Raw genomic sequence first — 25,102 nt, forward strand, 5'->3', positions numbered from 1 at the left:
TGGTTAGACTACTGCTTTCCTTGGTCTGGAATCTCCCCGTTTTTGTGCTGTTTCACTAACTGGACAGTGGGGTTCACTTTGTACCACGGTTTACTTACTCCTCTTAAAATGGACCTGTACTGCACACGGAGTTCAGGCTGCCTAACAATCTGGACAGTTTTCTTGAGGGTTAGATCTCCCTTTGCTTGCAGCATGTCTGAGAGTGTGTCGTCCACCACTCTTACAACTATTCTATCCCTGATAATTTCAGTTTTAGGTCTCTGTATTTACAACCTTCAGCTATCCTATACAGATCATTAATTAATGAGTGGACAGGTTCTCCTGGCTGCTGGACATGCTTATTAGATTTAGCCCTTTCAAGATTTTTGTTACTTCTAAGGTTAAAATAAATATAGAATGATTTTAGTCATTCTTCAGACTTAGCAGTTGATTCAGTGGTTATTTGTCCAACAATAATGTCGTCTGCTATCTGGCCTACCAGTAAAACAGTGTGTTAAACTTTTCAGCTTCTGTCTTTTTATCCAGACCTGAAGCAATCATGTATCTAAGAAATCTTTTTTCCCCAAAGTCCCCAATTATGTGAATGATCTGGGCCTTGGATAAATCCAAATTGATCTGGAAGAGTGGATTTTGATCCATGATATAAAAAAAAATTGAAGTGTAGGCTCACCTTTAAGTAGTTGCAGAAATTCAAGATGGTGCTGCTGTTCATTTGAAGTCAAAGGGTTTACCCATGCTTGGCAATTTTGGTGGGATCCCACTGCAATGGCACTCGTGTTCAGCCTTGAAGACATTTTAACCAATGGCTGCTTGGATCGATTAATTGCAGATTTCTCAGCGCTAACCTTTAGAGTCACAAAAGCATCAAATCCAGGCCTTTTCTGGTCTTTAAAGTGGATTCTTTAGTCGTGATTCTTCCAAATTAATTAATTAATTTTCTCTTTTCTTTTCAGAGCAAGTTTGGATGCCACGTGTTCAGGCGCCAACTCGAGAATCTGGTTCTTCTGACGGAGTTTTTAAACGGCAATTTCTGACCACTGAGCTATTGACTTGCTCAGGACTTGCTGTATCCTGGAATTTAAAAGTTTTAGCTCACTTTTGCTAGGTCTGCTGACTCTGCAATCTGGGGATTGAAGCCGGACTTCAAAGAGCTCTTGCGGAGTCTTCTGCTGCAGTGAGGAATTTTAAATTTCTGCCTTCAGCTTCCAAGCCTTTCTTGGAGCTCTTCCCTGCCAATTTTCCTCTGCACATCTGCTTCTCAAGCTTTTAGTCAAGTCAGAATGCTACTTTGAATTTCTCATCAGTCTTGCAGGGTTTTAGCTTTTCTCTGCAATTTTTGTGAGGTTTTGAGTTTTTTCCATTCACTGCTACCAAGTTGTAGGATGTTAGATACTGTTCGGTAGCTCATAATGAAGTCTTCATAGTTTTAAGTCAGTTAACTGTATGTATTTATTAACTACAAGAACTATATACATATATACATTAAAGCGTTCAAACTAAGAGCTGTCTCCATGTTTGCTTGTGCACGTGGCACTGTCCAGTGCTAAACTGACCCCTAGGTGTGGGTCATGTATTCTCTTACATCACTGTGTGGATGGTACTGTACTCAGTCCCACATTAACCCTATATATGCCAGATCCTTATCCTAAAGAGTTTTGGATGACATCAAGTTTCTTGAAAATAGAACCTTCCATCACCTGCAAGTCTCCCTCCAAGCCACACACCATCCTGACTTGAAGCTATATCACCATTCCTTCACTGTCGCGTATCAAAATCCTGGAACTCCCTTCTTAGCAGAACAGTGGGTGCACCTGCACCAGATGGACACAACAGTTCAAGAAGGTAGCTCACCACCACCTTCTCGTGGCTAATTAGGGATAGACAGGAGTGCATTGGAAAAATCAAGCCTAGAGGTAATGAAGTCATGGATGATGGTTTCAGTAGCAGATGAGCTGAGACAGGGGCAGAGTCAAGCGATTTTAAGGAGGTGGGCATAGGCAGTCCTAGTGATGGCACATGTATAACGGATGTTGGAAGTTCATCTCAGGATCAAATGTGATACCAAGATTGCAAACAGACTGGTCTAATCTCAGATTGTTGCCAGGGAGAGGGATGGATGGAGTCAGTAGCTAGGGAACAAAGTTTATAGCAGGGACCAAAAATAATGGCTTTAGTCTTCCCAATATTTAATTGGAAGAAATTTCTGCTCATCCAGTGCTAATTTTTAAAATTCTTTCAAGCGATATGGGCATCACTGCCAAGGCCAGCATTTGTTGCCCATCCCTAATTGCCCATGAGGTGGTGGTGAGCTGCCTTCTTCAACTGCTGCAGTCCATGTGGTGTAAGTACACCCACTATGCTGCTGGCAAGGGAGTTCCAGGATTTTGGTTCTGCAACAATGAAGGAATGGTGATGTAGTTTCAAGTCAGGATGGTGTGTGACCTGGAGGGGAGCTTGCAAGTGGTGCTGTTCCCATGCATTTGCTGGCCTTATCAAGAACAAAGGACAAAGAAAGATACAGCACAGGAACAGGCCCTTCGGCCCTCCAAGCCTGCGCTGATCATATTGCCTGTCAAACTAAAACATTTTGCACTTCCGGGGTCCGTATCCGTCTATTCCCATCCTATTCATGTATTTGTCAAGCTGCCTCTAAACACCACTATCGTACCTGCTTCCACCACCTCCTCTGGCAGCGAATTCCAGACACTCACTATCCTCTGCATAAAAAACTTGCCCCGCCTCTAAAGTTTTCTCCTCTCACCTTAAATCTATGTTCCCTAGTAATTGACTCTTCCACCCTGGGAAAAAGCTTCTGACTATCTACTCTGTCCATGCCACTCATAATTTTGTAAACTTCTATCAAGTCGCCCCTCAATCTCCGTCGCTCTAGTGAGAATAATCCGAGTTTCTCCAACCTCTCCTCAAAGCTAATAACCTCCAAACCAGGCAGCATCCTGGTAAACCTCCTCTACACCCTCTCCAATGCCTCCATATCCTTCTGGTAATGTGGAGACCAGAATTGCATGCAATATTCCAAGTGTGGCCTAACCAAGGTTCCACACAGCTGCAGCATGACTTCCCAGCTTTTATACTCAATACCCCTGCCGATGAAGACAAGCATGCCATATGCCTCCCTGACTACCTTATCCACCTGCGTTGCCACTTTCAGTGACCTGTGGACCTGTACACCCAGATCCCTCTGCCCGTTGATGCACTTAAGGGCTCTGCGATTTACTGTATAATTCCTACCTGTATTAGACCTTCCAAAATGCCTTACCTCGCATTTGTCCGGATTAAACTCCATCTGCCATATCTCCGCCCAAGTCTCCAACCGATCTATATCCCGTTGTATCCTTTGACAATCCTCTTCACTATCCGCAACTCCTCCAAACTTAGTGCAACTCCTCCAACCTTAGTAATAACCTTATCCTTCTAGGCGGTAGAGATTGCGGGTTTGGAAGGTGCTATTGAAGGATGTCAGATAAGCAGTCGGATAATTTAGCAACAGTGGAGGAGTGTAAATAAAAGTTCCTATTCATCATAAACACAAAATGTAATTTACCTTATTCACCCTGGCTATTTGGAAAGTTTTGTCACATTAAGGCTGTTATATAAATGAAAGTTGCTGCTGTACTGCAAATATTAAGCAGCATGCATTCTAAATACAGAGAGATGGTAAGCTTGAAAAAATTAAGGTAGAGAAATAGTACAGGTGGGTCAATTTCCTCCCAAAAGGAACCTCCTGGAACTGCATTCATATAAAAGCTATGCATCTTTATGATGTAGCAATGAGATATCAGGATGCGCATGCATACATACTACTACCTCACATACTGAATTCCTAATGCAGCTACAAGAGGAAGATGGTGGAGGCTGACAGCCAGATCTCCTGGGCTTTCTCCACTGAGGGCAGGGAGATGTTCAAAGAGAGGGTTTCAGCACACTAAACTGCTTGGTTTCTCTCTTCACCAGCAACCGAAGGGAAATGTAAACTATGTACACTACACAGTAGGTATTGTAAAGAAATAAAAGATGAACTGTCCCAAGTTTCCAAGAGTTATATAAAATTCCTGAGTTTCACCACTGCGGTGTTTAACATTCGAACTCTCAATCAGGCTATTTTCTTATTTCTCCTGTATTGTGACAACATTACAAGATTGACTTCAGTTTTGACAAAGGAAATATAATATGCTCCCTATTTATATATCTTTTTGTACAGTTCATTTCTCATTATATGAAATATAGAGCTAAAACTGGAATACATTTTTAAATAGTTGATTGGTAATACAGAGCAGGCAACATGTTTCCCTTCTCAGTAATATTCATGTTGCCAAAGCTTTTTATCTTGCACTCATCAGGACAAATGTAAGAATGCTAAATTTCAAACATTCATAATAATTTATACTACAGGAGAAAAAGGTGCTGCTTGGTTGGCAAGTCGACTCAACATAGCTTGATGCACAGATAAGTTATGAGCAGGTAAATTTTCGATTGAATTTCTCTGAGAGTGTATTCTAGCTCGGGGAGCCTATAGCTCCCAGTTGCTTTCTCCACAGCCGTGCCTCAACCAATCAGAATTGTCTTGCCTTTCAGCACCCTTTTCTCCTACAGTATAAATTGTTGTGATTATTTGAAATTTGACATTCTTGTGTTTGTTCTGAAGAGTGCAAGATGAAAACTTCGGTAGCATGTCTCTCTTTTCAGCAGCATAAGTACAACTGCCATGCTACCAAATAGAAATCAGTGTCCAACTACACATACACATACTAGACTTTCTAACAGATGCTACAAATTATTTTTGTATTTTGTGTATTTAGTTCCTTTACAATCCTTTTATTAATTAATTGATTATAATTTACATAAAGCTTTAAGTGAAAATAACTATTATAATCTCTTGTCATGCACCAATATTAATCCTTTCAATTGTGTGATAGCACCCTTACACCCCAAATAAAGAAAGATACAGCAGATTTGTGGTTTATTTGTTAGTTAAAACCACTAACAAACTTCCTTCTGATTTAAGTCAACATTCGGAACTTCTAAAATTAATTTTTTGTAGTGGATATCTAATAAGAATGTGTCAAAAGGATTTCAATCCTCAAAGTAATCAAAAGGGTTAAATGTAGTGTTAAGGGTCTGAACGGAGGCCCATGGAGCTGAACCAACAGACCAATCATTCTGTTATTTGTGCTATCATGCTGCTTACAAGTCATGTTGGACCCATTCATTTATCAATCAGATTTTGGGTGTAAAATGGGAGTACTTTCATTGAAAGGACAAAACATGAATTCAAAAGCAGGAAAAGCACTTCCTACATCACAGGCACTGCAATAGCGGGTATGGATTTCTTAAGAATAGGATTTGGGATCAAAGATTTCCCAATAGCAGAATTCTGGATGCATTCTACTGTTTGATGTAACTGCTACAATTCATTTAACAAATGAGAAGTCACTATGCCTCTGCTCTGACCATTGCTAGCTAGTCAGTGAAACTTTATTATTGAAGTCATAACTAGTTTTAAATCTTACTATTTTAGTTAGTGACATTTTTTTAACACTGTAAACACATTAAAATTAAAAATGTGCAATGCAAAACCTTTGCCAGTGTCCCAATAAAGCACTTCTTTGTCATAACTGTTACAAGCATTCCCAGCTGAATTTGTTTTAAATCAATAGCTCAGTTGCATGCTTTGTTCATTGTCAATTAAATATATGTATGAGCAAGAACTCTGAGTAACCTATGTAATCCCCTTCTTTAGGCTTTACAGGCATAGAGGGGGGTTTAAATAATCAAAACCACTTTCTCACTTAGCAGTGGCTTGCTTTAAACTCCCCTGAAACAATAAATACCAAACAAATTACTCTTTGGAAAAGATGGTGGGTTTAACAACTTTACATACCAGGACCCACCTGCTGATCCAGTTCTTTTGGTCATATATTGAGCAGTTAAGAAAGATACATCTCAGCTTGAAAAAGTATTTTTAAGCTGGCAAAACTGGAAGTAAAAGTAAAGGAGTATAAAAGGTTCGCAAAAGCACAAAGTTAAGTGGTGCAAGTTTTGGGAAGTACAATTCAGGTGTAGTTTTTTGTTCTTGTCAAATATTAAGTTGCCAGTTATTATATTTGTTAATCTTATTTTGCAGGTGAAAACAAAATTAGGATATTAACTTTTATAAAAGCCACATAAAAACATTCTGTAACGTAATTTTGACAAACTAAATTAACTAGCGGTTAGAATGAAAACTACATAAAACACTCCCCATGAAAGTCATGTAAACAAAAGGAAAATCCAGCAAAGGCAAGTATCATGTCTTATTGAATTATCAAGCTACTTAAACCGAAAAAGATTGCATTGACCTTAAAACAAACTACAAGAACAGGGAAGTACTATGTTACCTGGTTCTATGTAGTAGCCAGTGCATTAGATACAAGCAGCTTCATCATCATGTTCAAGAAGTCAGATTATTTTGTCCCATCAGAGCAGATTCCTGTCAACTGCATTCACACTAACAGTGTACTTATGTTTTGCCTAGCATAATGGAAGGTTCTGCCCTTGCATCATCTAAACAACTCTGTTAACATTTGCCCAGGAGCAGCTTTCTCTTTGTCCAGTCCCTGTCTTCTAACAGATGTCATCCAAATCTAATCAAGCATAAAATGGTCATAAATATTTCTTTCTGGTAGATTTCACATCTACATTTCATGCAGGGACATGATATTTTCTAATACCTCCAGGGAGCACCTAATGCAAAAAACAGTTACTTACATTCATGACTCATGTTCCTATGGTAATGAGGAGAGCATGTTCTCAGCTCAAAGAAAACATAAAAGAGCACAAGGTTTTTGCTTTCTGGGCTTTTATGTGAAATGCATCAGCATTTCCACCCAAGCACTGCATTATATCACTTTTATAAATAATAAGCAAAGCAAAACAAAGTAAGATAATGTACTCAATGCACCACCAATGATTGATACTGTTGTATTATTTTATCCAATTTTCATGTTTCATTATATGAAACATGTCTCAAGTTGATTTTTTTTAATATGGTGCTTTATTTTGTTAACTCTGTTGTGTAGGTATTTTTCTATACACTTTGTTAGGTTCCCCATTCCATGTAACATTTTATGACTGAGGTGATTAGCAGTGTATTCACAGACAATGGTGATTTTAGAGAAACTTTTAGAAAGCATGACATGTTAGGACAGGTGGCTGGCTCCCTGGCTTTCTTTCTCTTTATGCAGGGAAGTGCCTCTGCTTGATTATCTGGATCATTTCAGGTACTGACCATATGGGAATTATGAGGGTAAACCATGACAAATGAGTAGTTTGACGCAGAATTTAAGTTGTACATTTACAACCTCCAAAATCTGGGCACAATATATAATGTGAAGAAGTGCCTAATCTCTTATTTAAAAAGATATATGGATTTCTATAAACATCATTATAAATCCTTAGCTGCTTCTTTTCTTCCATTTCATACACAGTACAATTTAAATATTATAATACACAAACAGCAAAATAATAATTGAATTAATATTATTTTCTCAAATAGAAGTCCTTGTTAATCAATTCTGGCAGTGTTTTGCCTTTTTTATTGTATATGCAAATTGTAAAAAATCATAAGCGTGACCCCAGCACTTAGTAATCAAGTTTCAAATTATAATTTGGTCTGATTATTTCAAATTTTAAAGTTTGCAATTACATCAAGTAGTTCCATGTAATTATTGTTAATTTCTATATATGAGATGCTTAACATAATTTGAAAATTAAATTAAAGTTTAATTTTTTCCACAACCCCGTTTGCTTTCTATTTCATGAGCAGTAAGCAGAGTATTTTTATGACCACTGGATGAAATGAAAGCAGCGAGAACATCCACTTGAAGGGTGAGCTTTCCAAGGCCAGCGTTTGATTCCTGTTAGTCAAATTAATCTCCTAGGCAAACCATTTGCATGAGATTTTTTTGACTGATGAGATGGATGTTATATGGACAACAGCATGCAACACAACTTTTAATATAGTGAATTCCCAAAGGTTCAAGTGACTGCATCAACTGCAAGGGGAGATGAGTCAAACTTGCCAAGATGGTTTAAACAGACTAGCGTACACTTCTCACAGACATTAATTAAAAACTCCCACTGGTCTCTTAAGTTAAAGACTTGACAAACAACAAGTGCACCAGCTGCATGTGTGCAAGCCTTGCTTTACGGTTGCTTAGGACAGAATAAGATTTGCTTAATTGAAGCCTGTAACCATTTCTAGAACTAGAGAGAATAAACTGCTCCAGCAGTTACCATCATTATATCACCAAATAAGACAGCAAACTCTCAAGTACCAGTTTCCAGTTGTTAAAGCTCAGCTCTCAAAACATATTTCATACACATTCCTATGGGAACGATATCTGAAGACAAGCTAATGCAAAAGAAAATGCATTTCAATAAGCAGTCATCATTTCTTTTTGTTAGTACCTTTGTGCTCCAGCTCACTGTTCTGTCATCCATTGCCTTCCAGAGCTCTGAAGTTAAAGTGGTGTCATCCTTAATCCAGACTGTGCATGTACATTATAAATAAGAAATAAAAGTGGCTTTCAGTACACTACTTCTGCATTAGCTGTCTGCCTTCTCTCTTTCTTTCTCCATCTCTAGATCCTGATCATTATCAACACTACTAACCAATGGAGCTTTCTGTACATAGAATGGAATAGCAGAGGAATGCACCTAATATAAAATATGGAAACAAACAGACATTTAAATTGGGCAAGATCTCAATTGCAAATGTCCATTTAACATTCAACCCTACAGACCCATTATATGCTAATGGCGACACTCTTTATCTACGTTTTAGGTGCAAATGAGACCAGCCATTAATGTTAGTAGTCCTAACATTTTGTCTTAAAGAATAATTATTTTCCAGTTTTCTTTATAGTTCAGGTTAATTTTTAGAAAGCAAAGGAGAAACCAGATTCACTTTTATTTTTAAAAGCTCAGGATTGATGCTTCTTATCCAGAAATATATAAAATATATAAGGTTATTTGCTTCAGGGTATTAAACTATTACAACTAAAGGTGACAAACAAAAACAATGAATTGTTAAATGCTTTCTATGAATTGCTGACTGTTTAACAATCTTTTAGTCTTTCTACCTTGGTTGGAATACAGACTATATAAGCTTAAAGAGGACTTCTATCTGATGAATCTCTTAAGACACTTATATGTCATAACAGAGAAAAAAAATCACAAGACGTGTACTGCATGAACCATTGTAATGTCAGCCAGCTTTCTCTGCCCTCAGTGGACACTCACTCACTCCTTCCTCATACTGTTGTGTTAAAACCAAATCGATCTCACACCCTAAAAACAAATGAGATAAACAAAATGCTTTATTCTGAAACACTTCAGAATTTTTTTCACTTCTGCTGTGAACAACACATCCTGCTCCTGGCTTCATCATTCATGTGATACATGGATTAGGAATTGCAGACTCTGCTACACCCACCTCTTCTAAATAAAACTGCCAAAATGAAATGTGATAATAAACTACATCTGTAAAATATAAATGCATTCAAGCTAAAACATCAATTTTTATAAATATTTGGCAATTTTTTCTTTTATGCTTAATGTTTTTAAGAAACAAGGAGCAAGTTTATTCTGTAAACAAAAAAAAATGCATGGGGCATCATTAGCATTCAGGCCAGGGAGTATATCATATTGTGTTATTTCTTTCGATATTTTGCTCTCTGCTTCCACTCTACCTGATACACGATTGATATTATTTTCCAAACATTTCAGTAGTATTAAGAGTTTCTAACCTTGACTCACGCTGACTGACTTTTTCATTAAGTGTAACCACACTTAGGAGCAGGAAGTACAGACATGCCAGCTTCTGTTAGATACCTAGGGCCCAGCATTCCTATCTTTTAACCTTGCGAAAAAGGTGCCACTTTGATTATTAATCTCTTCTCTCTCTTTTTCTACACAGAAAGATGCTAGGCTATAAGCTATGTTAAGTTAATTCAGTTATATTCTGTGATACTTGTGTTTGCTCCCACATTTGCCTCTTCCGTGTTGTGATTTATTTGGTTTTATCTGTCCACATGCCATATGCTATACTATTAAGTGTTCTTGTAGGTGAGAGGGGGAAAAACAATGGTGCATGGCCCCCAGAATGAACTGGTGAATTGCATGGACATAGAAAAAACTAGAACCTGCACTAACCAATGCTCCTTATAAACCTGTAGCACTGCCAGGATTTTCCATTGCTTTAGATTTTGCATACATTGGGTTAAAAATTTGATAATGCCGGTTCTGAGTGCAGGAATCATGATGTATGATTGCCAACGTGTGCCTGAGGTAGGAGGGATGGAATATTTGAGGTGGTGGATAGCTTGTGATCAAACAGGTTTCTATATCTTGTATGGTGTTGAGGCTCTTGAGTATTGTTGGAGCTGCAATCATCAGGCAAGTGGAGAGTTTTCCATCACACTCCTGGCATGTTCTAGGTGGTAAAAAGGCTTTATGCATGCAGGAGGCAAGTCAATCATCACAAATTCCCAGCCTCTGGCCTGCTCTGTCGACATAGTATTCATATGCTGGCCCAGTTAAGTTCCTGGTCAATTGTGACCCCCAGGATAACGATATTGGGAAATTTGGCAATGGTATTTCCATTTGAATGTCATGGGGAGGTGTTGCAGATAGTCTTTTCCTGGCACTTGTGTGGTGTGAACATTACTTGCCACTAATCAGCCCAAGCCTGAATGTTGCTGTACGTGGGCATGGACTGAATCATTATCTGAGGAGTTATGAATAGAACTGAATACTGTGCAAACTGTAGCAAACATTCCCATTTCTGATGGAGGAAAGGTCATTGCTTAAGTGGCTGAAGATGGCTGGACTGAGGACACTGCCTTCAGGAACTCAGCAGCAACATCTGGGCTGAGAGGATTAGTCTCCAATAACCACAAACATCTTTTGTGTTAGATATGACTCCAGCCAGTGGAGGGCTTCCCCGTCAACTCCCATTGAACTTGATTTTACAAGGGTTCCCTGGTGCCACACAGTGATGCCTTTATATCAGTGGCAGTCACTCTCACCTCACGAATGCAGTTTCTTTTACTAAGGCTGTAATAAGATCTGGAGACAAGTGGCCATGGTGTAACCCAAACTGAGCATGGGTATCAGGTTATTGGTGAGGAAGTGTTGCTTGATAGCATTGTTGAAAATCATTTGGATCACTCTACTGATGATTGAGAGCAGACTTATGGGGTAATAATTGGCAAGATTGGATTTGTCCTTTTTGTAGGCTGGACATTCCTGCACACTTTTCCACATTGTCGGGTAGACATCAGTATTGTTGGTGTATTAGAATAGCTTTGCTCAAGGCGCAGCTAATCTTCAGCATTACAGCTGGGTTGCTGCTGAGGGTCTATATTCTTTGCTGTATCCAGTGTGCCCAGCTGTTTCTTGATATCATGGAGTGAACTAAATCAGCTGCAGACTGGCATCTGTGATGGTGGGGATTTCAGGGGGAAGCTAAGATGGATCATCCACTTAGCACTTCTGGCTGAAGATAGTTGCAAATGCTCCAGTCTTATCTTTTGCATTCATGTGCTGGGCTCTGCCATCATTGAAGATGAGGATATATATAGATGGAGCCTCCTCTTTCTGATAGCTATTTATTTTTCCACTTCCATTCACAACTTGATGCCAGATGGCTGAATTGCACAATTTTGATCTGGTGCATTAGTTATGGGATCACTTAGTTCTGTCTATAGCATGCTGCTTCTGCTGTTCAGCATGCAGCTAGTCTTGTGTTGCAGCTTCACCAAGTTGGCACCTCATTTGCAGGTATGCCTGGCATGCTCTCTACACAGTTTGAATCAGGGCTAATCCCCGGGCTTGATGGTAATGGTAGAATGAGGGATATGCTGCTGATGGTCTAGCACCTCATGGTTGTCCAATTTTGAGTTGCTAGATGTGATCTGAATCTATCCCATTAAAGACAGTGGTAGTGCCACACAATGTGATGGAAGATGCCTCAGTGTGAAGATGGGACTTCACGTCCACAAGGACTGTTCAGTGGTCACTCCTACCACGGCCGTCATGGACATATGCATCAATGACAGGTGGATTGGTGTGGATCAAATCAAGTTGATTTTTCTCTTGTGGTAGTTCTCTCTCCATGCACTGCAAGCTCAGTCTGATAACAATGTCCTTCAGGACTCTGCAAGCTTAGCCAGTAGTGGTGCTGTCGAACCACTCTTGGTGATAGACATTGAAGGCTAACGCCCAGGGTACATTTTGTCTCACTGCCCTAGTGCTTTTGCCAAGTGTTGTTTGACATGCAGAGGTACTGATTCATGCCTCCTGAAACCTCTCAAACCCCACTTCATCCTTATCCCACCATCTGGCACAAAGTGCAAGCTGCAAATGGTATGGTCATTGACCTCTTGTTTTTCATCCACAATTTGCTCAACCCAACTCTCCACTTCTGCATTTCTGCTTTCAGATACCCAAAAACTGCTCTTTGGCCAGCGGCTGCAGTACATAAGGACAGAACATAAGAACATAGGAAATAAGAACAGGAGTAGACCATTCGGCCCCTCGAGCCTACTCCGCCATTCAATAACATCATGGCTGATCTTCTTGTGTTTTGATTTCCACATTCTCAACTAACCCTGATAATCTTTGATCCCCTTGCCTAACAAGAATCTACCTACCTCTGCCTTAAAAATATTCAATGACACTGCCTCCATCACCTTCTGAGGCAGAGAGTTCCAAAGTCACACAACCCTTGGAGAGAAAAAGTTTCTCCTCATCTCTGTCCTAAAAGGGTGTTCCCTAATTTTAAAACAGTGCCCCCTAGTTCTGAACTCACCCACAAGAGGAAACATCCTTCAACGTCTACCTTGTCAAGGCTGTTCAGGATCTTGTATACTTCAATCAAATCACCCCTCACTCTTCTAAACTTACGGTGGAAACAAGCCCAGTCTGTCCAACTTTTCCTCACAAGACAACCCACTCATTCCAGGTATCAATCTAGTAAACCTCCTTTGAACCACCTCCAATGCATTTATATCCTTCCTTAAATAAGGAGACCAAAACTGCATACAGTATTCGAGGTAAGGTTTAACCAATGTCCTGTATAACTGAAGCATAGCATCCTTACTTTTATGCTCAATCCCTCTTGTAATAAAGGATAGCATTCTATTAGCCTTCTTAATTACTTGCTGTACCTGCATACTAACTTTTTGTGACTCATGTACTAGAACACCTAGATCCCTCTGCACATCAGAATTATGCAGCCATTCTCCATTTAAGTAGTACTCTGCTTTTTTGTTCTTCTTGCCAAAGTGAACAACTTCACATTTTCCCACATTAAACTCCATTTGCCAGATTTTTTCCCACTCACTCAACCTACGTATATTCATCTGCAACCTCCTCATGCCCTTTTCACAACATGCTTTCCTACCTAGCTTTGTGTTATCTGCAAATTTAGCTACCATATCTTCACTCCCCTCATCTAAGTCATTGATGTAAATCATAAAAAGTTGAGGCCCCAGTACAGACCCGTGGGAGTCCACTCATCTCATCCTGCCAATCAGAAAAAGACTCATTTACGCATGCTCTCTGCTTTCTGCCAGCTAACCAATCTTCTATCCATGCTAATATGTTACCCCCTACACCATGCGCTTTTATTTTCCGTAATAATCTTTGATGTGGCACCTTATCAAATGCCTTCTGGAAATCCAAGTACAGTACCACTACAGGCTCCCCTTTATCCACTGCGCATGTTACCCCTTCAAAAAACTCCAATAAATTGGTTAAACATGATGACTCTTCCCTGTCACCCTGAGCTCTTCTAAGTGCCCAGCTGAACCCCCTTAATGATCTACTCTAATAACTTCCCTACAACAGGCGTCAAGCTAACTGGTCTAGAATTTCCTGTTTTCTGCCTCTCTCCCTTCTTGAATAGAGAGGTTATATTTGCTACTTTCCAGTCTGATGGAACCTTTCCAGAATCTAGCGAATTTTGGAAAATTAACATCAGCGCATCGACTACCTCATTAGCCACCTCTTTTAAGACCCTAGGATGTAGTCCATCGGGACCTGGAGACTTGCCATCCCTTTATCACAAACGCACAATATTTTCTCTTGAATACTTTGTCCTACACTGTGGCTACTGATAGGGGGCCTGTAGACCACTGCCACTAATGACTTTTTCCCCCTACTATTCCTCATCTCCACCCAAACCAATTCTACATCTTGATCTCCTGAACCAAGGTCATCTCTAACTATTGCACCAATGCCTTCTTTGATTAACAATGCTACTTCTCCACCTTTACCTAGCTTACTATTCTTCTTGAATGTCATGTACCCCTCAATATTAAGGACCCAATCTTTGTCGTCCTGCAGCCACGTCTCCGTAATTGCTATCAGGTCATATTTATTTACTTCAATTTAGGACATCAATTCATTTACTTTGTTGTGAATGCTATGTACATTCAGATAGAGAGCCTTCAGTTGTGCCTTTTTATTACTTTTGTAACATCTAGTTTTGACTGTTGTTGTATTCTTTGGTTTTTTCTCTCTGTCCCTTCCTGCCATTCTCTGACCCTCATTTCTCATATTATTATTTTGTTCTCCTGTCTTGGCTCTACACCTCGAATTGCTACCTCTAGCCAAGCTTGATCCCTCACCCTTCTTGTTTCGTTTAAGGCCCTCTCACGAGGAAGGTCGAGAACAAGCACACATCATCTCTTGACCTGGTAGTCATAGCCACCAGCTCAGATATGGGCACTGCACGAACTTTAGAGGGTAGTATAGAGGCGGGATCAGCATATAGTGAGTCATTGGGTACAAATAGGCCACAGCAAGGCCCAAGAAAAAGGATGGCACATGTGCTCCCCAGAGGGTGAGGTCACAGGCAAATTGTGCTGCAGAGGACTCAGGTGAGGACTTCAATGGGGCAGTGTGCAGGAGAAGGCTTATAAGCATGCACACAAATATACCTGGAAGACCTGTTACAGAGCCTGTTGCCATAGTCAAGGAGCAGGGAGGAGTCTGGCTCCAACTTGGCACAGGCCTTCATGTAGAGATTGGGGCCCATGCTTTCCAGCAAGGAAGTGATGACCAACTGTGGATCTAGCCATTATCCAGTGTCAGCAAGCCGATGTCTCAGTTTCCCTTGCAGCATAGGCAGAAGCCACCCCACAACTCTGCACCGCAGTGGAAACTCAGACCGGGGTTCTGGGTTCTATGCTTGTTGCCTTGCAAGCTCAGCTTGGCATTTTGCGGATTCAGATTGCCTCCATTATGTCTGCAGATACCAGTGCTCATGGTGGCATGCAGGCTCTCGCTGTAGTCCAGTGATCTGTCATCCATTCGATAACTGGGATTGCAGAGGTGCTTCCCCATGGGGGTGACAGTGGTTTCATGGAGCACGGGCCTGATGACCTCTCTCGAGAAGACAGCATTCAGAATCCCACCAATACACTCCAACAGTGCCCCTGCCAATACTTCTCAACTAACTAACGCAGGCTACCGCCATCTATGCTATGGCTGTATAGTCCAAAGCCAGATCCTCAAGCATCAGAACTGCCTGAGGGCATCTGGCAAGGCTATTCTGAGTCTCCCCAAGCAGCTTTCCACCATCAATGCTGTAGTCACTGGCGCAGCACCGGGTAGGAGCACGAGAACACATCCTTTCCAGCAAGGAAGTGATGACCAACTGTGGATCTATCCATTATCCAGTGTCAGCAAGCCGATGTCTCAGTTTCCCTTGCAGATTAGGCAGAAGCCACCCCGCATCTCTGCACTGTAGTGGAAACTCAGACTGGGGTTCTGGGTTCTATGCTTGTTGCCTTGCAAGCTCAGCTTGGCATTTTGGCATAACGCATCCAAGTGCAAGGCAGGCTAAGGGGATGCACCAGGGTGAATAATTCAGTTTTGCATGTATTACTGGAAGCATTCTTTCTTGGTTAAAGTCATAATGCGATAGCTTTTTGGTGGTATATTTAATTTCAGGATTTTGGCCAAGAGGAAGCTATGATGGCCCATTGCAGAGGAATGGAAATTTGGGGAATTGAGGAGCAGCGTTGATGTGGGAATGTTTTTAGGGGAAACTAGAGTCTGATAACGTACACACAGATAGCCTGTCTGGAGTGATGATGTCCCAGGTGTCTCCTCCCTTCTCCTCCTCTTGTGGTGCTCACTAAAGGATGGTAGCTAGGGCTGCATCCTAGTTTATGTAGCACACAGCTAATCACCATAAATTCAAGACACGCTCTAGTGAGTAACGTAGGCCTCCTACCAAGCGGTTTGGGCAGCGGAATCATTGTTTGAGTGCTAATGGTATGCTCCATGTCATTCCTAGTGGCAACATGGTTTTCATTGTATACACGCTGTGCACATGTGGTTGAGTTATGGAGGGAAGTCATGAACCACATGTAGAGCAAGTAGCCCTCATCATCAAGCAGCTACTTTCTGGGTCATTATGGTGGCTTGAACATGGCAGGAACAGCTGACTGGTACAGGATAAAAACACTGTGCCTGCTGCCAGGATAGTGAGCATTCACCAACATGATGCTCTGTGCATAGTTGCACACCAAATGCACATAATGGGAATGGTACCCCATATGGTTTTGGTACATCTCCTCATTGAGATGTGGTGCCCACAAAGCCACATTTGTACAGTTGATGGCACTCTGCATCATTGGGAATCCTGTTATGCTGGCAATACTACATGCCTGCTCCTTCTACTTCTCTTTGGTTAGAGAGAAGACTATAGAGTCCCCTCTCTTTCTGTACAGAGCCTCTGTCACCTCCTTGATGCAGTGAGGATGTCAGCAGTCCCATGCTGTAAGGATCCTGAGGCGTAGAGACTGAGGGCCACACAGTGACCTTGACAACAAATGGCAGGACTATGTTCATCTTGCTCTGCGGCTGCAAGTCCAATTGGAGTTTGTGACACAGTTCAGTGATCATATCCTCAGTTAATTGCAACTTCCTGAGATATCGTTCCTGGCTGAGGTGGAGATGGAAGTGAATTCCTTAAGGGGGTACGGCCTTCTATTGGGAGCCTGCTAACTCTTCCCTCAGCACAGTTCCTCCTCTCTGCAGCCTGTACTCCATTTCCTGCTGTGCTGCTGCACAAGGATTTAAACTATAAACCCCATGCATAATAGCAGGCTTTCTGCAGCCAGGGCCTCAAACTTCATATAACTCTTTGGAGAAGTCCAGCACTGTTCCCTTCTGATTCAAACAACTTTTCAAAGCTCCTCCAACACAGGACAGTACTTCCACTAACTTTGCAGCAGCAAAGTAAATAGCACCAAACCTTGAAGTCCCTTAAAATAGTGCAAGTAGGAGATCCCTTGTGCAGCTGAAACTCAGCTGATCAGCTGAGAGTGTTTAAGAGAGGGTGTTAACAGGCCCTGTGAGGTTCAAAATGGCAGGACAGGCACCAAATCAGTGTTAGGCACTGAGTGAGATCAGAATCTGCACAATCATGCTAACACCCTTCCATGCATTTGACCTGCCGGCCATGGCAGAATAAATCAGCCATCATATTCAGGACTTAGAGTTAGACAGACTTTTGGTAGACGAGGGGACCAAAGGGATATCGGGGGCAGACAAGAAAGTGGATTTGAAACCACAAACAGATCAGCCATGACTTCACTGAATGGCGGAGCAGACTTGAGGGGCCAAATGGCCTACTCCTGCCCCCGAGTCCTATGTTCCTATGACTCCGAACCCCCATGGTGCCGACACCAGTGGCATTATGGAACCCCAATTTTGTAGTCATTGGTTTTAGAGGTGGCAGCTACTGTATTTTAATTAGTCAATGTGATGGCACAGAGCTACTAGTGACATAAGTGTCAATCAGCTGCTTCCGTGATACTCCACATGCACTATTATTGGAGGGTATCATCTCATGATGTCAATTGTCCAGTGTGAACACAGAGTTATACAAACCTAAAGATCTCAGAATTGCTCCTTCATGGTTGCCTGTAAATACTATTCAAGTGAGTTGAAGCTATTCATGACAGTACCTTAGACTGTATTATTGCCAGTTGTATCTACCTGTGTAATCAATGTGTATGGACATACTGAATGGCATTTTGTTATAATCATAGACTAAATGGCTAATATAGTACAAAGCAATGATTCTACAGACCTCTACTACCTCACTACTTCCTCTGGCTTTTAGCATAGCCTGCTTGAATAAATTAACTGACGTTTCCTATGAAAAGCCATTTCATGTCTATATTTCCAGCACCCACTATATTTCCAGCGCCCATTCCACACTATGGCATGCCATTATTTGCCAGTTTTACTTTTAAACATGAGACCAGTAGGGATTAAGACACAATAAATCGGCCTCTGAAACAGGCCACAGAAAAAAAAAATCATTTGGCCCAACAGGTCTCTACTGGTGTTCATACTCCACACAGCCTCCTCTTGAGTAATAATCATCTCTTCCCAGCCTGTCCCACATCATTCTATTTTTTTCTTCCTCATGTATGCATCAAACCTTCCCTTAAATGTGTCAAGCTATCTGCTTCACACTCTATATGGCAGCGAGTTCCACATTCACATCAATTTCTCTATAAAGAATAATCCTCCTAAATTCTTTATTAGATCTGTTCATGGTTATAACTGGTTCTGGACTCACCCACAAATAGTAACAGTAAATTCACAACCACCCTACTGATGTTGTTCATAATTGTAATTGCATCTTTCAGGTTTCCATTTAGTCTGCTCTTTTCCAGAGAAAAGAGCCCTCAACTGCTCAAGCTATCTGTTGCTGTTTTGCAATATAGTCACAACAACTGACATTTATATAGCACCTTTGATATAGTAAAACATTTCAAGGCGCTTCACAAGGAGGTTAAATCTAAAGCAGAAAAAAATTATCAAGTCCCATTAAAGCAATGTGACAAGAGATTGGCCAAGAGATTGGTCAAAGAGGTAGATCTTAAAGGAGGAGAAAGATGTAGAGAGGCAAAAAGGCTTAGTGGGGGTGGGATCCCAGAGCTTGGGCCTAGGCAGATGAAGACACAGCTGCTAATGGTGGGCCAGTGGAAATTGTGAATGCACAGGAGTCCAGAATTAGAAGTATGCAGAAATCTTGAAGGGTTGTAGGTCTGGAAGAGGTTACAGAGATTAGGAGAGGTGAGACCATGTAGGGCATTTAAACAGAAGGATGAGAATTTCAAATTTGAGCCATTGCCGAATCGGAAGCCAACATACATCAGCGAGCACAAAATGCATGAACACGACTTAGTGGGAGTAAAGATCAGCAAAGTTTTGGATGAACTGGAAGTTTATGAGGGTAAAAAATAGAAGATTGGCCCGGAGAGCACTGGAATAGTCAAGTCTGGAGGCAACAAAAGTGAGGCTCAGGTTTTAAGCAGCAGTTGTTCACGGCTTGCCTTTCTGCTTTTCTTTAAGTCCTGTAAGCTTATCAGACCTTCAGGCACATCCTCCTAATGGTCAACACTAAGTGACACCATACTTGGCAACCCTCTTTCATGCTATGAGGGTTGTTCTCTGCTACCAAAACTGTTTGCATTTCTCCATAACAGGAGTAAATATGTTTTTTATTAATTGTTACTGAGCTATTTTCAATAGATATTGTGCATTGCACAGCTGGATTCATGAACTTTCCAACATTTAAGTGCTTGAGCAACATTAAAGGGTCATTTTTTCAGGTGTGTTGAGACTGTCTGCTAACTGTTCATCACCACTCATACAATTGCATTATCAAGAATCACATATTTATAAGCAACATTGCTGATATTTTAAGGGGATTTTTTTTTAATGGGCATTTCTCCCAATTTTCACAAAAGAATGTTGAGTTCCTAGTCTGCAATGAAAGGTACCCATCAAAAGTTTATTTCAATAGCAAAGTGCTTTAACTTGAGCACTTAGGGATTTACACATATGCACACACACATGCATTCATTTTTCAAGGGAGCCAAGAGTTGATAGTGGGGTGTACCTTATTAAATGCTAAAACGGCTATCAGGCTCTACATTAATATTGATGATTTGGTTGCTTCATTCCTCCTGCTATCCAAGTAAACAACCAAAATCGGTGGACAAAAAGCATCTTGTATAAGAGTTAGTGGTGACAGCAGGTTGATTTAGCGGGGTTGTCAAGGAACATAATTTTCAAAACATTTCCTGAAAAGAGGCAGTAATTCCTGTGTACTCATATTTCCTATACATTATAATTGAATCAAAGCATCAAGTTGCAGATCTGAAGATTTAAAGTCTTAGGATTTATAAACAGTATCATTGACAAAAAGCAAACAACCTCAAACTAGGAGAGAGTGGGAGGTTTTCCTGCCTCTGTGCATCTGTGAATAGCCTTTAACTAGCATTTCCTCATATTCCTTTCATATTACCCAAATATATGCAAAATAAGATTTCTTTAAAAATGGATAAAGGGTATGGCGCAAGGGCAGGAGGGTGGGATTAATTGGGTGGCTCTTTCAAAGAGTTGGCACAAGTGAAATAGATGTTAGCCTCATATTCTGTCAAGATTCTTTGATTCTGTTAAATATTGGGATGATGCTGTAATCTGGCACTTACAGATGGCGTTTCTTGGGAAATCACAGGCACACAATCTGTGACTTTCTGTCCATTAATGAACAGAACATCATAGCATAACCAGCATGAAGAGATACCCTGCTATGAATGCCAATCCTTGCTGTGAGCTCCTAGATCACCAAATTAGTCCTACTACAAATTTTCAGTTAAAATGCACAAGAAAAATGCCCTAGTTTTCTATAATTGTAACAAACCTTTCTAACTGGCAGAAACTTTTAAACAAAATTGAAAATCAAGTTGTGGTGCCCTTTAATTAAGTTACTTTGCATCATGACCTAAAGCAGAATATTAATTGTTTTTGGTGTTTAAAATAATAAAACCAGTGGCAATTTTGGGTTAGTTTCAACAGCTGAGCCAAATCACCAAGTACTGGTCAGAGCTGACCCAAATTGAATACACTTGAAACATAGGCATGGGCTACGCAGAATGATTTCACAGTTATTGAAATTACCAGTCTGAGAAACTGCCGTTGGATGCAGCTGGACATGAGGAGGGATCCCATTGTAGCCATTTTCAAGAGACCCTCAGACAATGCCAAGTTATTAAATATAAAATCTGATTACAGCTTGGCAATTGATTTTTTTTAAATTTGGTAGTTAGCAAATTTATATTGTGGAGAGGTGGCAAAATTCAACACTTCTCTAAAGTTACTTAATGACACACAAACACTCCACATGACATTGTTGTTTCTTCCTGCATGGACACTATTTACTTACAGATGGCAGCACTCCCAGGTGAATGTTACCTTTTTGATTAGACTACTTGATAAAGACACAAAAATAAAATCTTGCACTTTGCTTTCCATTACCTCCTCTTCAACAGATACAGAAGTCCGCAACTAAGTTACCCATTGCTAAAATGGTACGTATAAATATATGTGCTTTTAACCCCTCACTACTGTTTTATAGTAAGGCAGTTTTCTGCCAGATTCTTGAATGAAACATATAAACCAGGTGGTTTTCAAAAGCTTGAGCAAGGCAACAAAAACACTAATTGTGTAAAGAACAGGGCAATGGAACAATCCACAAACAGAACCAATTACTGCCAAAGAAGAATCATATTTCAGAAATATTACTTGAAAAGGATGGAATGAGTAGTAGATTTTGGACACACTGCCCTGTTAATATGAAAAATAGGTGAAGAATTCCTAGAACAGAACGAATCGGAAATATTTTAGTCAAAATATTTCTTGCTGTGAAAGCGGCTCAACAAGCCACACAATACTGAACAAACATACAAAAGCATTCCCTCAGCATGTCATTCACTGGCAGCTGTTCTCCGGCACCTGGATAATGTTTATACTTCATAACTTCAAGCTCCGCATACTTATGGATAATGACAATAAATGGGAAAGCTTTAAAATGGAAAATGGGCTCCTTCAACTCAGTTTACGTTTGCTCCTGCACAACAACTATCGCTACCAGCATTTTCTATCAGCTTGTTGAAAACCCTTTTCAAAAACAAAGATGTGATTCATTTCTTGGAACATTTTTGCATTCTACTCTTTTTTAATACCAGGAGCTTTCAGAACCTATGCAGGGGTAATTTTACATGTCTATGCTGCTAGCAAGGATTCTTGTTCAATAACCGTGCATAGAGCAAATATGGGAGTGTGGCACCAACATTTTTCCAATCAATATAATTAACATTTGATTACATGTTCAAAAATTTTCCTTACATTCTACTCTGTATTGGAATCTTCTGTGTGTCTACCATTTTAAATATTTTATTTGACCATTTTATGAACCCTGACAGCATTCCGCCAGTAGTGCTGAAGACTTGTGCACCAGAACTAGCAGCGCTCCTAGCCAGGCTGTTCCAGTATAGCTATAACACTGGCATCCATCCAACAATGTGAAAACTGCTCAGGTATGTCCTGTCCACAATGAGCAGGACAAATCCAACTCAGCCAATTACCACCCAATCAGTCTACCCTCGATCAAAGTGATGGAAGGTGTCATCAACTGAGCTATCAAGTGGCACTTGCACAGCAATAACCTGCTCTCTTTGAGTGCCGCTACTCGGGCCACTCGGCTCCTGACCTCATTACAGCCTTGGTCCAAACATGGACAAAAGAGCTGAAATCGAGGGGTGAGAAGAGAGTGACTGCCGTTGACATCATGGCAGCATTTGACCAAGTGTGGCATCAAGGTACCCTGGCAAAATTGAACTCAATGGGAATCAAGGGAAAATGCTCCACTGATTGGAGTCATACCTAGCGAATGGAGTCATGCCTAGCATTAAGGGAGATAGTTGTGGTTGTTGGTGACCAATCAATTCAGGCCGAGGAAATCACTGCAGGAGTTCCTCAGGGTAGCGTCCTAGGCCCAACTATCTCCAGCTGCTTCATCAATGACCTTCCCTCCATAATAAGGTCAGAAGGGGATTTTCACTGATGACTGCACAATGTTCAGTACTATTTGCAACTTCTCCGATACTGAAGCAGTCCATTGTCTATATGCAGCAACACATGAACATCATTCAGGCTTGGGCTGATAAGTGACAAGTAACATTTGTGCCACACAAATGCTAGACTTTCTCCAGAGAGAATCAAAACATCTCCCCTTCACATTCAATGGCACATTGCTGAATTCCCCTACCATTAACATCCTGGGGGTTACCACTGTCCTGAAATTTAGCTGAACCAGCCACATGAATACTGTGGCTACAGGAACATGTCAGAGGCTGGGAATTCTGCAGTCGGTAACTCACCTCCTGACTCCCCAAATCCTGCCTACCATTTACAAGGCACAAGTCAGGAATGTGACAAAATACTCTTAACTTTCTTGGAGCAGCTCCAGCAACACTGAAAAAGCTTGACAACATTCAGGACAAAGCAGCCCAATAGATCAGTGCCCCATCCACCACCTTAAATATTCACTCCCTCCACCACCATCTACAACAGCACTGCAACAACTCAGCAAACCTCCTTCAATAACAACTTCCAAACTCATGACCTCTACCACTTAGAAGGACAAGGGCAGCAGATGTTTGGAAACATTACACCTGCAATTTCTCCTCCAAGCTACACACCAGCCTGACTTGGAACTATATCACCATTCCTTCACTGTCGCTGGGTCAAAATTCTGGAACTCCCTTCCTAATAGAGCCATGTGTGTAATTACATCACAGGGACTGCAGCAGTTCAAGGTGGTGACTCACCACCACATTCTCAATTAGGGGTGCACAACAAATGCTGGCCTTGCCAGCAATTCTCACTTCCCATGAAAGAAAAAAACCCACAAAATCTGCAAGTAAAGCAGAAGGTTGGTTTTCATAGTGTTTGCCTACAACACCTAGTTTTACTGACCACAAGGATGTTACTATATTTTCCAACTGCCTATCAAATATTAACATACAGGTGAGCTGAAATGTTCTCAAAAGGACTGAAGCCATTCTTTTCTGCTTCTGGCTGCTTCCATACATTATTCTACCACAGCCTTCAGCCATCTTGAGCGAAGTCCAAAATGTGCTAGATCCTGAGCTCAGCTTCTTACTCGGAATTTAATTTGTTACCAAAACTGCTCTTTCATTTCATATTGCCCACAGTGCCGCTTACTTCTCTCCACTATTGCAAAAACCTTAAAATTTGGCTTATGGCTTTAAGGCTCAACTTCTCTGATGCTCTTCTTGTCAGCCACCTATCTGCCAGAAATCAAAACTCATGTTAAAAGTTGTGACCCACATCCTCACCTGCATAAAATTTCCCCATTCCCATTATCCCCAAAGAACTGATATTTTCCCCCTTCAATTCCCTCCATTGCCTCATCCCACCTGAGCTTCTTGATCTCCAAGAATCTTAAATCCCTACACAGGACCCTTGGTTCTCTGTAAACAGCTTATTCCTTTCCCTTTATTCTCTCCATTCCATTATTGGAAATTGTTCTGAGTTACTGTGCTGCCTTTTCAATGAGACATTAAACAGGTCACACTTGCCTGTTTGTGTGGTGTAAAAGGTCCAATGGTAATATTCAAGGAAATCTGGTCAACATTGTCCTCTGTACTGACACCACTAACAGCAATTAATCCATTTTCTGCTGTGGGATCTTGTCAATTGTAAAATGGCTGCCATGTCTGTCTACATAATAAAACTGACTATAATTCAGAAGTGGTTTGTTGGATCAAATTGTTTTGGGACAGCCTGAGGAATTGAAATGTACTGTATGAGCTGAGGTTTCATCTTTTGTTCTTCTTGCCTCCAAACTTCAGAATTTGTTCCTTAAATACCTCCACCTTTTAACCTTGCACTCTGTTTTCAGGAACCTCTTCAAAACCTGCTATTCAATTATGATTTTCTGCCTTTTCCTGAGTTGCCCCTTCAGTCCTAACCGTTCATTTCCCCGCTCTTGGTGTTAATTTTTGGCCTCCATTCTGTGAAGTGCTCGGATATATCATTCTGTATGAGGAGCATGATAGAAATGTAAGTTGCTTTTGCCAAATGGCATTGTTTACTGTATTGCTTTGTTCTGAACTGAGGTATCCTGTGGAAT

General features: G+C 40.8%; 1 protein-coding gene across 13 annotated transcripts in view; it reads right to left on the reverse strand.

Annotated features, from left to right (window-relative positions):
* foxp1b (forkhead box P1b) overlaps positions 1-25,102 on the reverse strand; it is a 505,775-nt gene that overhangs the window by 241,195 nt on the left and 239,478 nt on the right. The window contains exon 2 of one of the 13 annotated variants that reach the window (XM_078543716.1): positions 8,467-8,546. The exons of the other annotated variants lie outside the window; for them this stretch is intronic. Within the exon in view, the coding sequence (XP_078399842.1) occupies positions 8,467-8,499 (33 nt within the window). The 5' untranslated portion in view covers positions 8,500-8,546. The remainder of the gene's footprint in view (positions 1-8,466; positions 8,547-25,102) is intronic. 13 annotated transcript variants of the gene reach the window in all.

The sequence above is a fragment of the Cetorhinus maximus genome, chromosome 6, assembly GCF_964194155.1.
Source record: "Cetorhinus maximus chromosome 6, sCetMax3.hap1.1, whole genome shotgun sequence".
In the NCBI taxonomy this organism is placed as follows: Eukaryota; Metazoa; Chordata; class Chondrichthyes; order Lamniformes; family Cetorhinidae; genus Cetorhinus; species Cetorhinus maximus.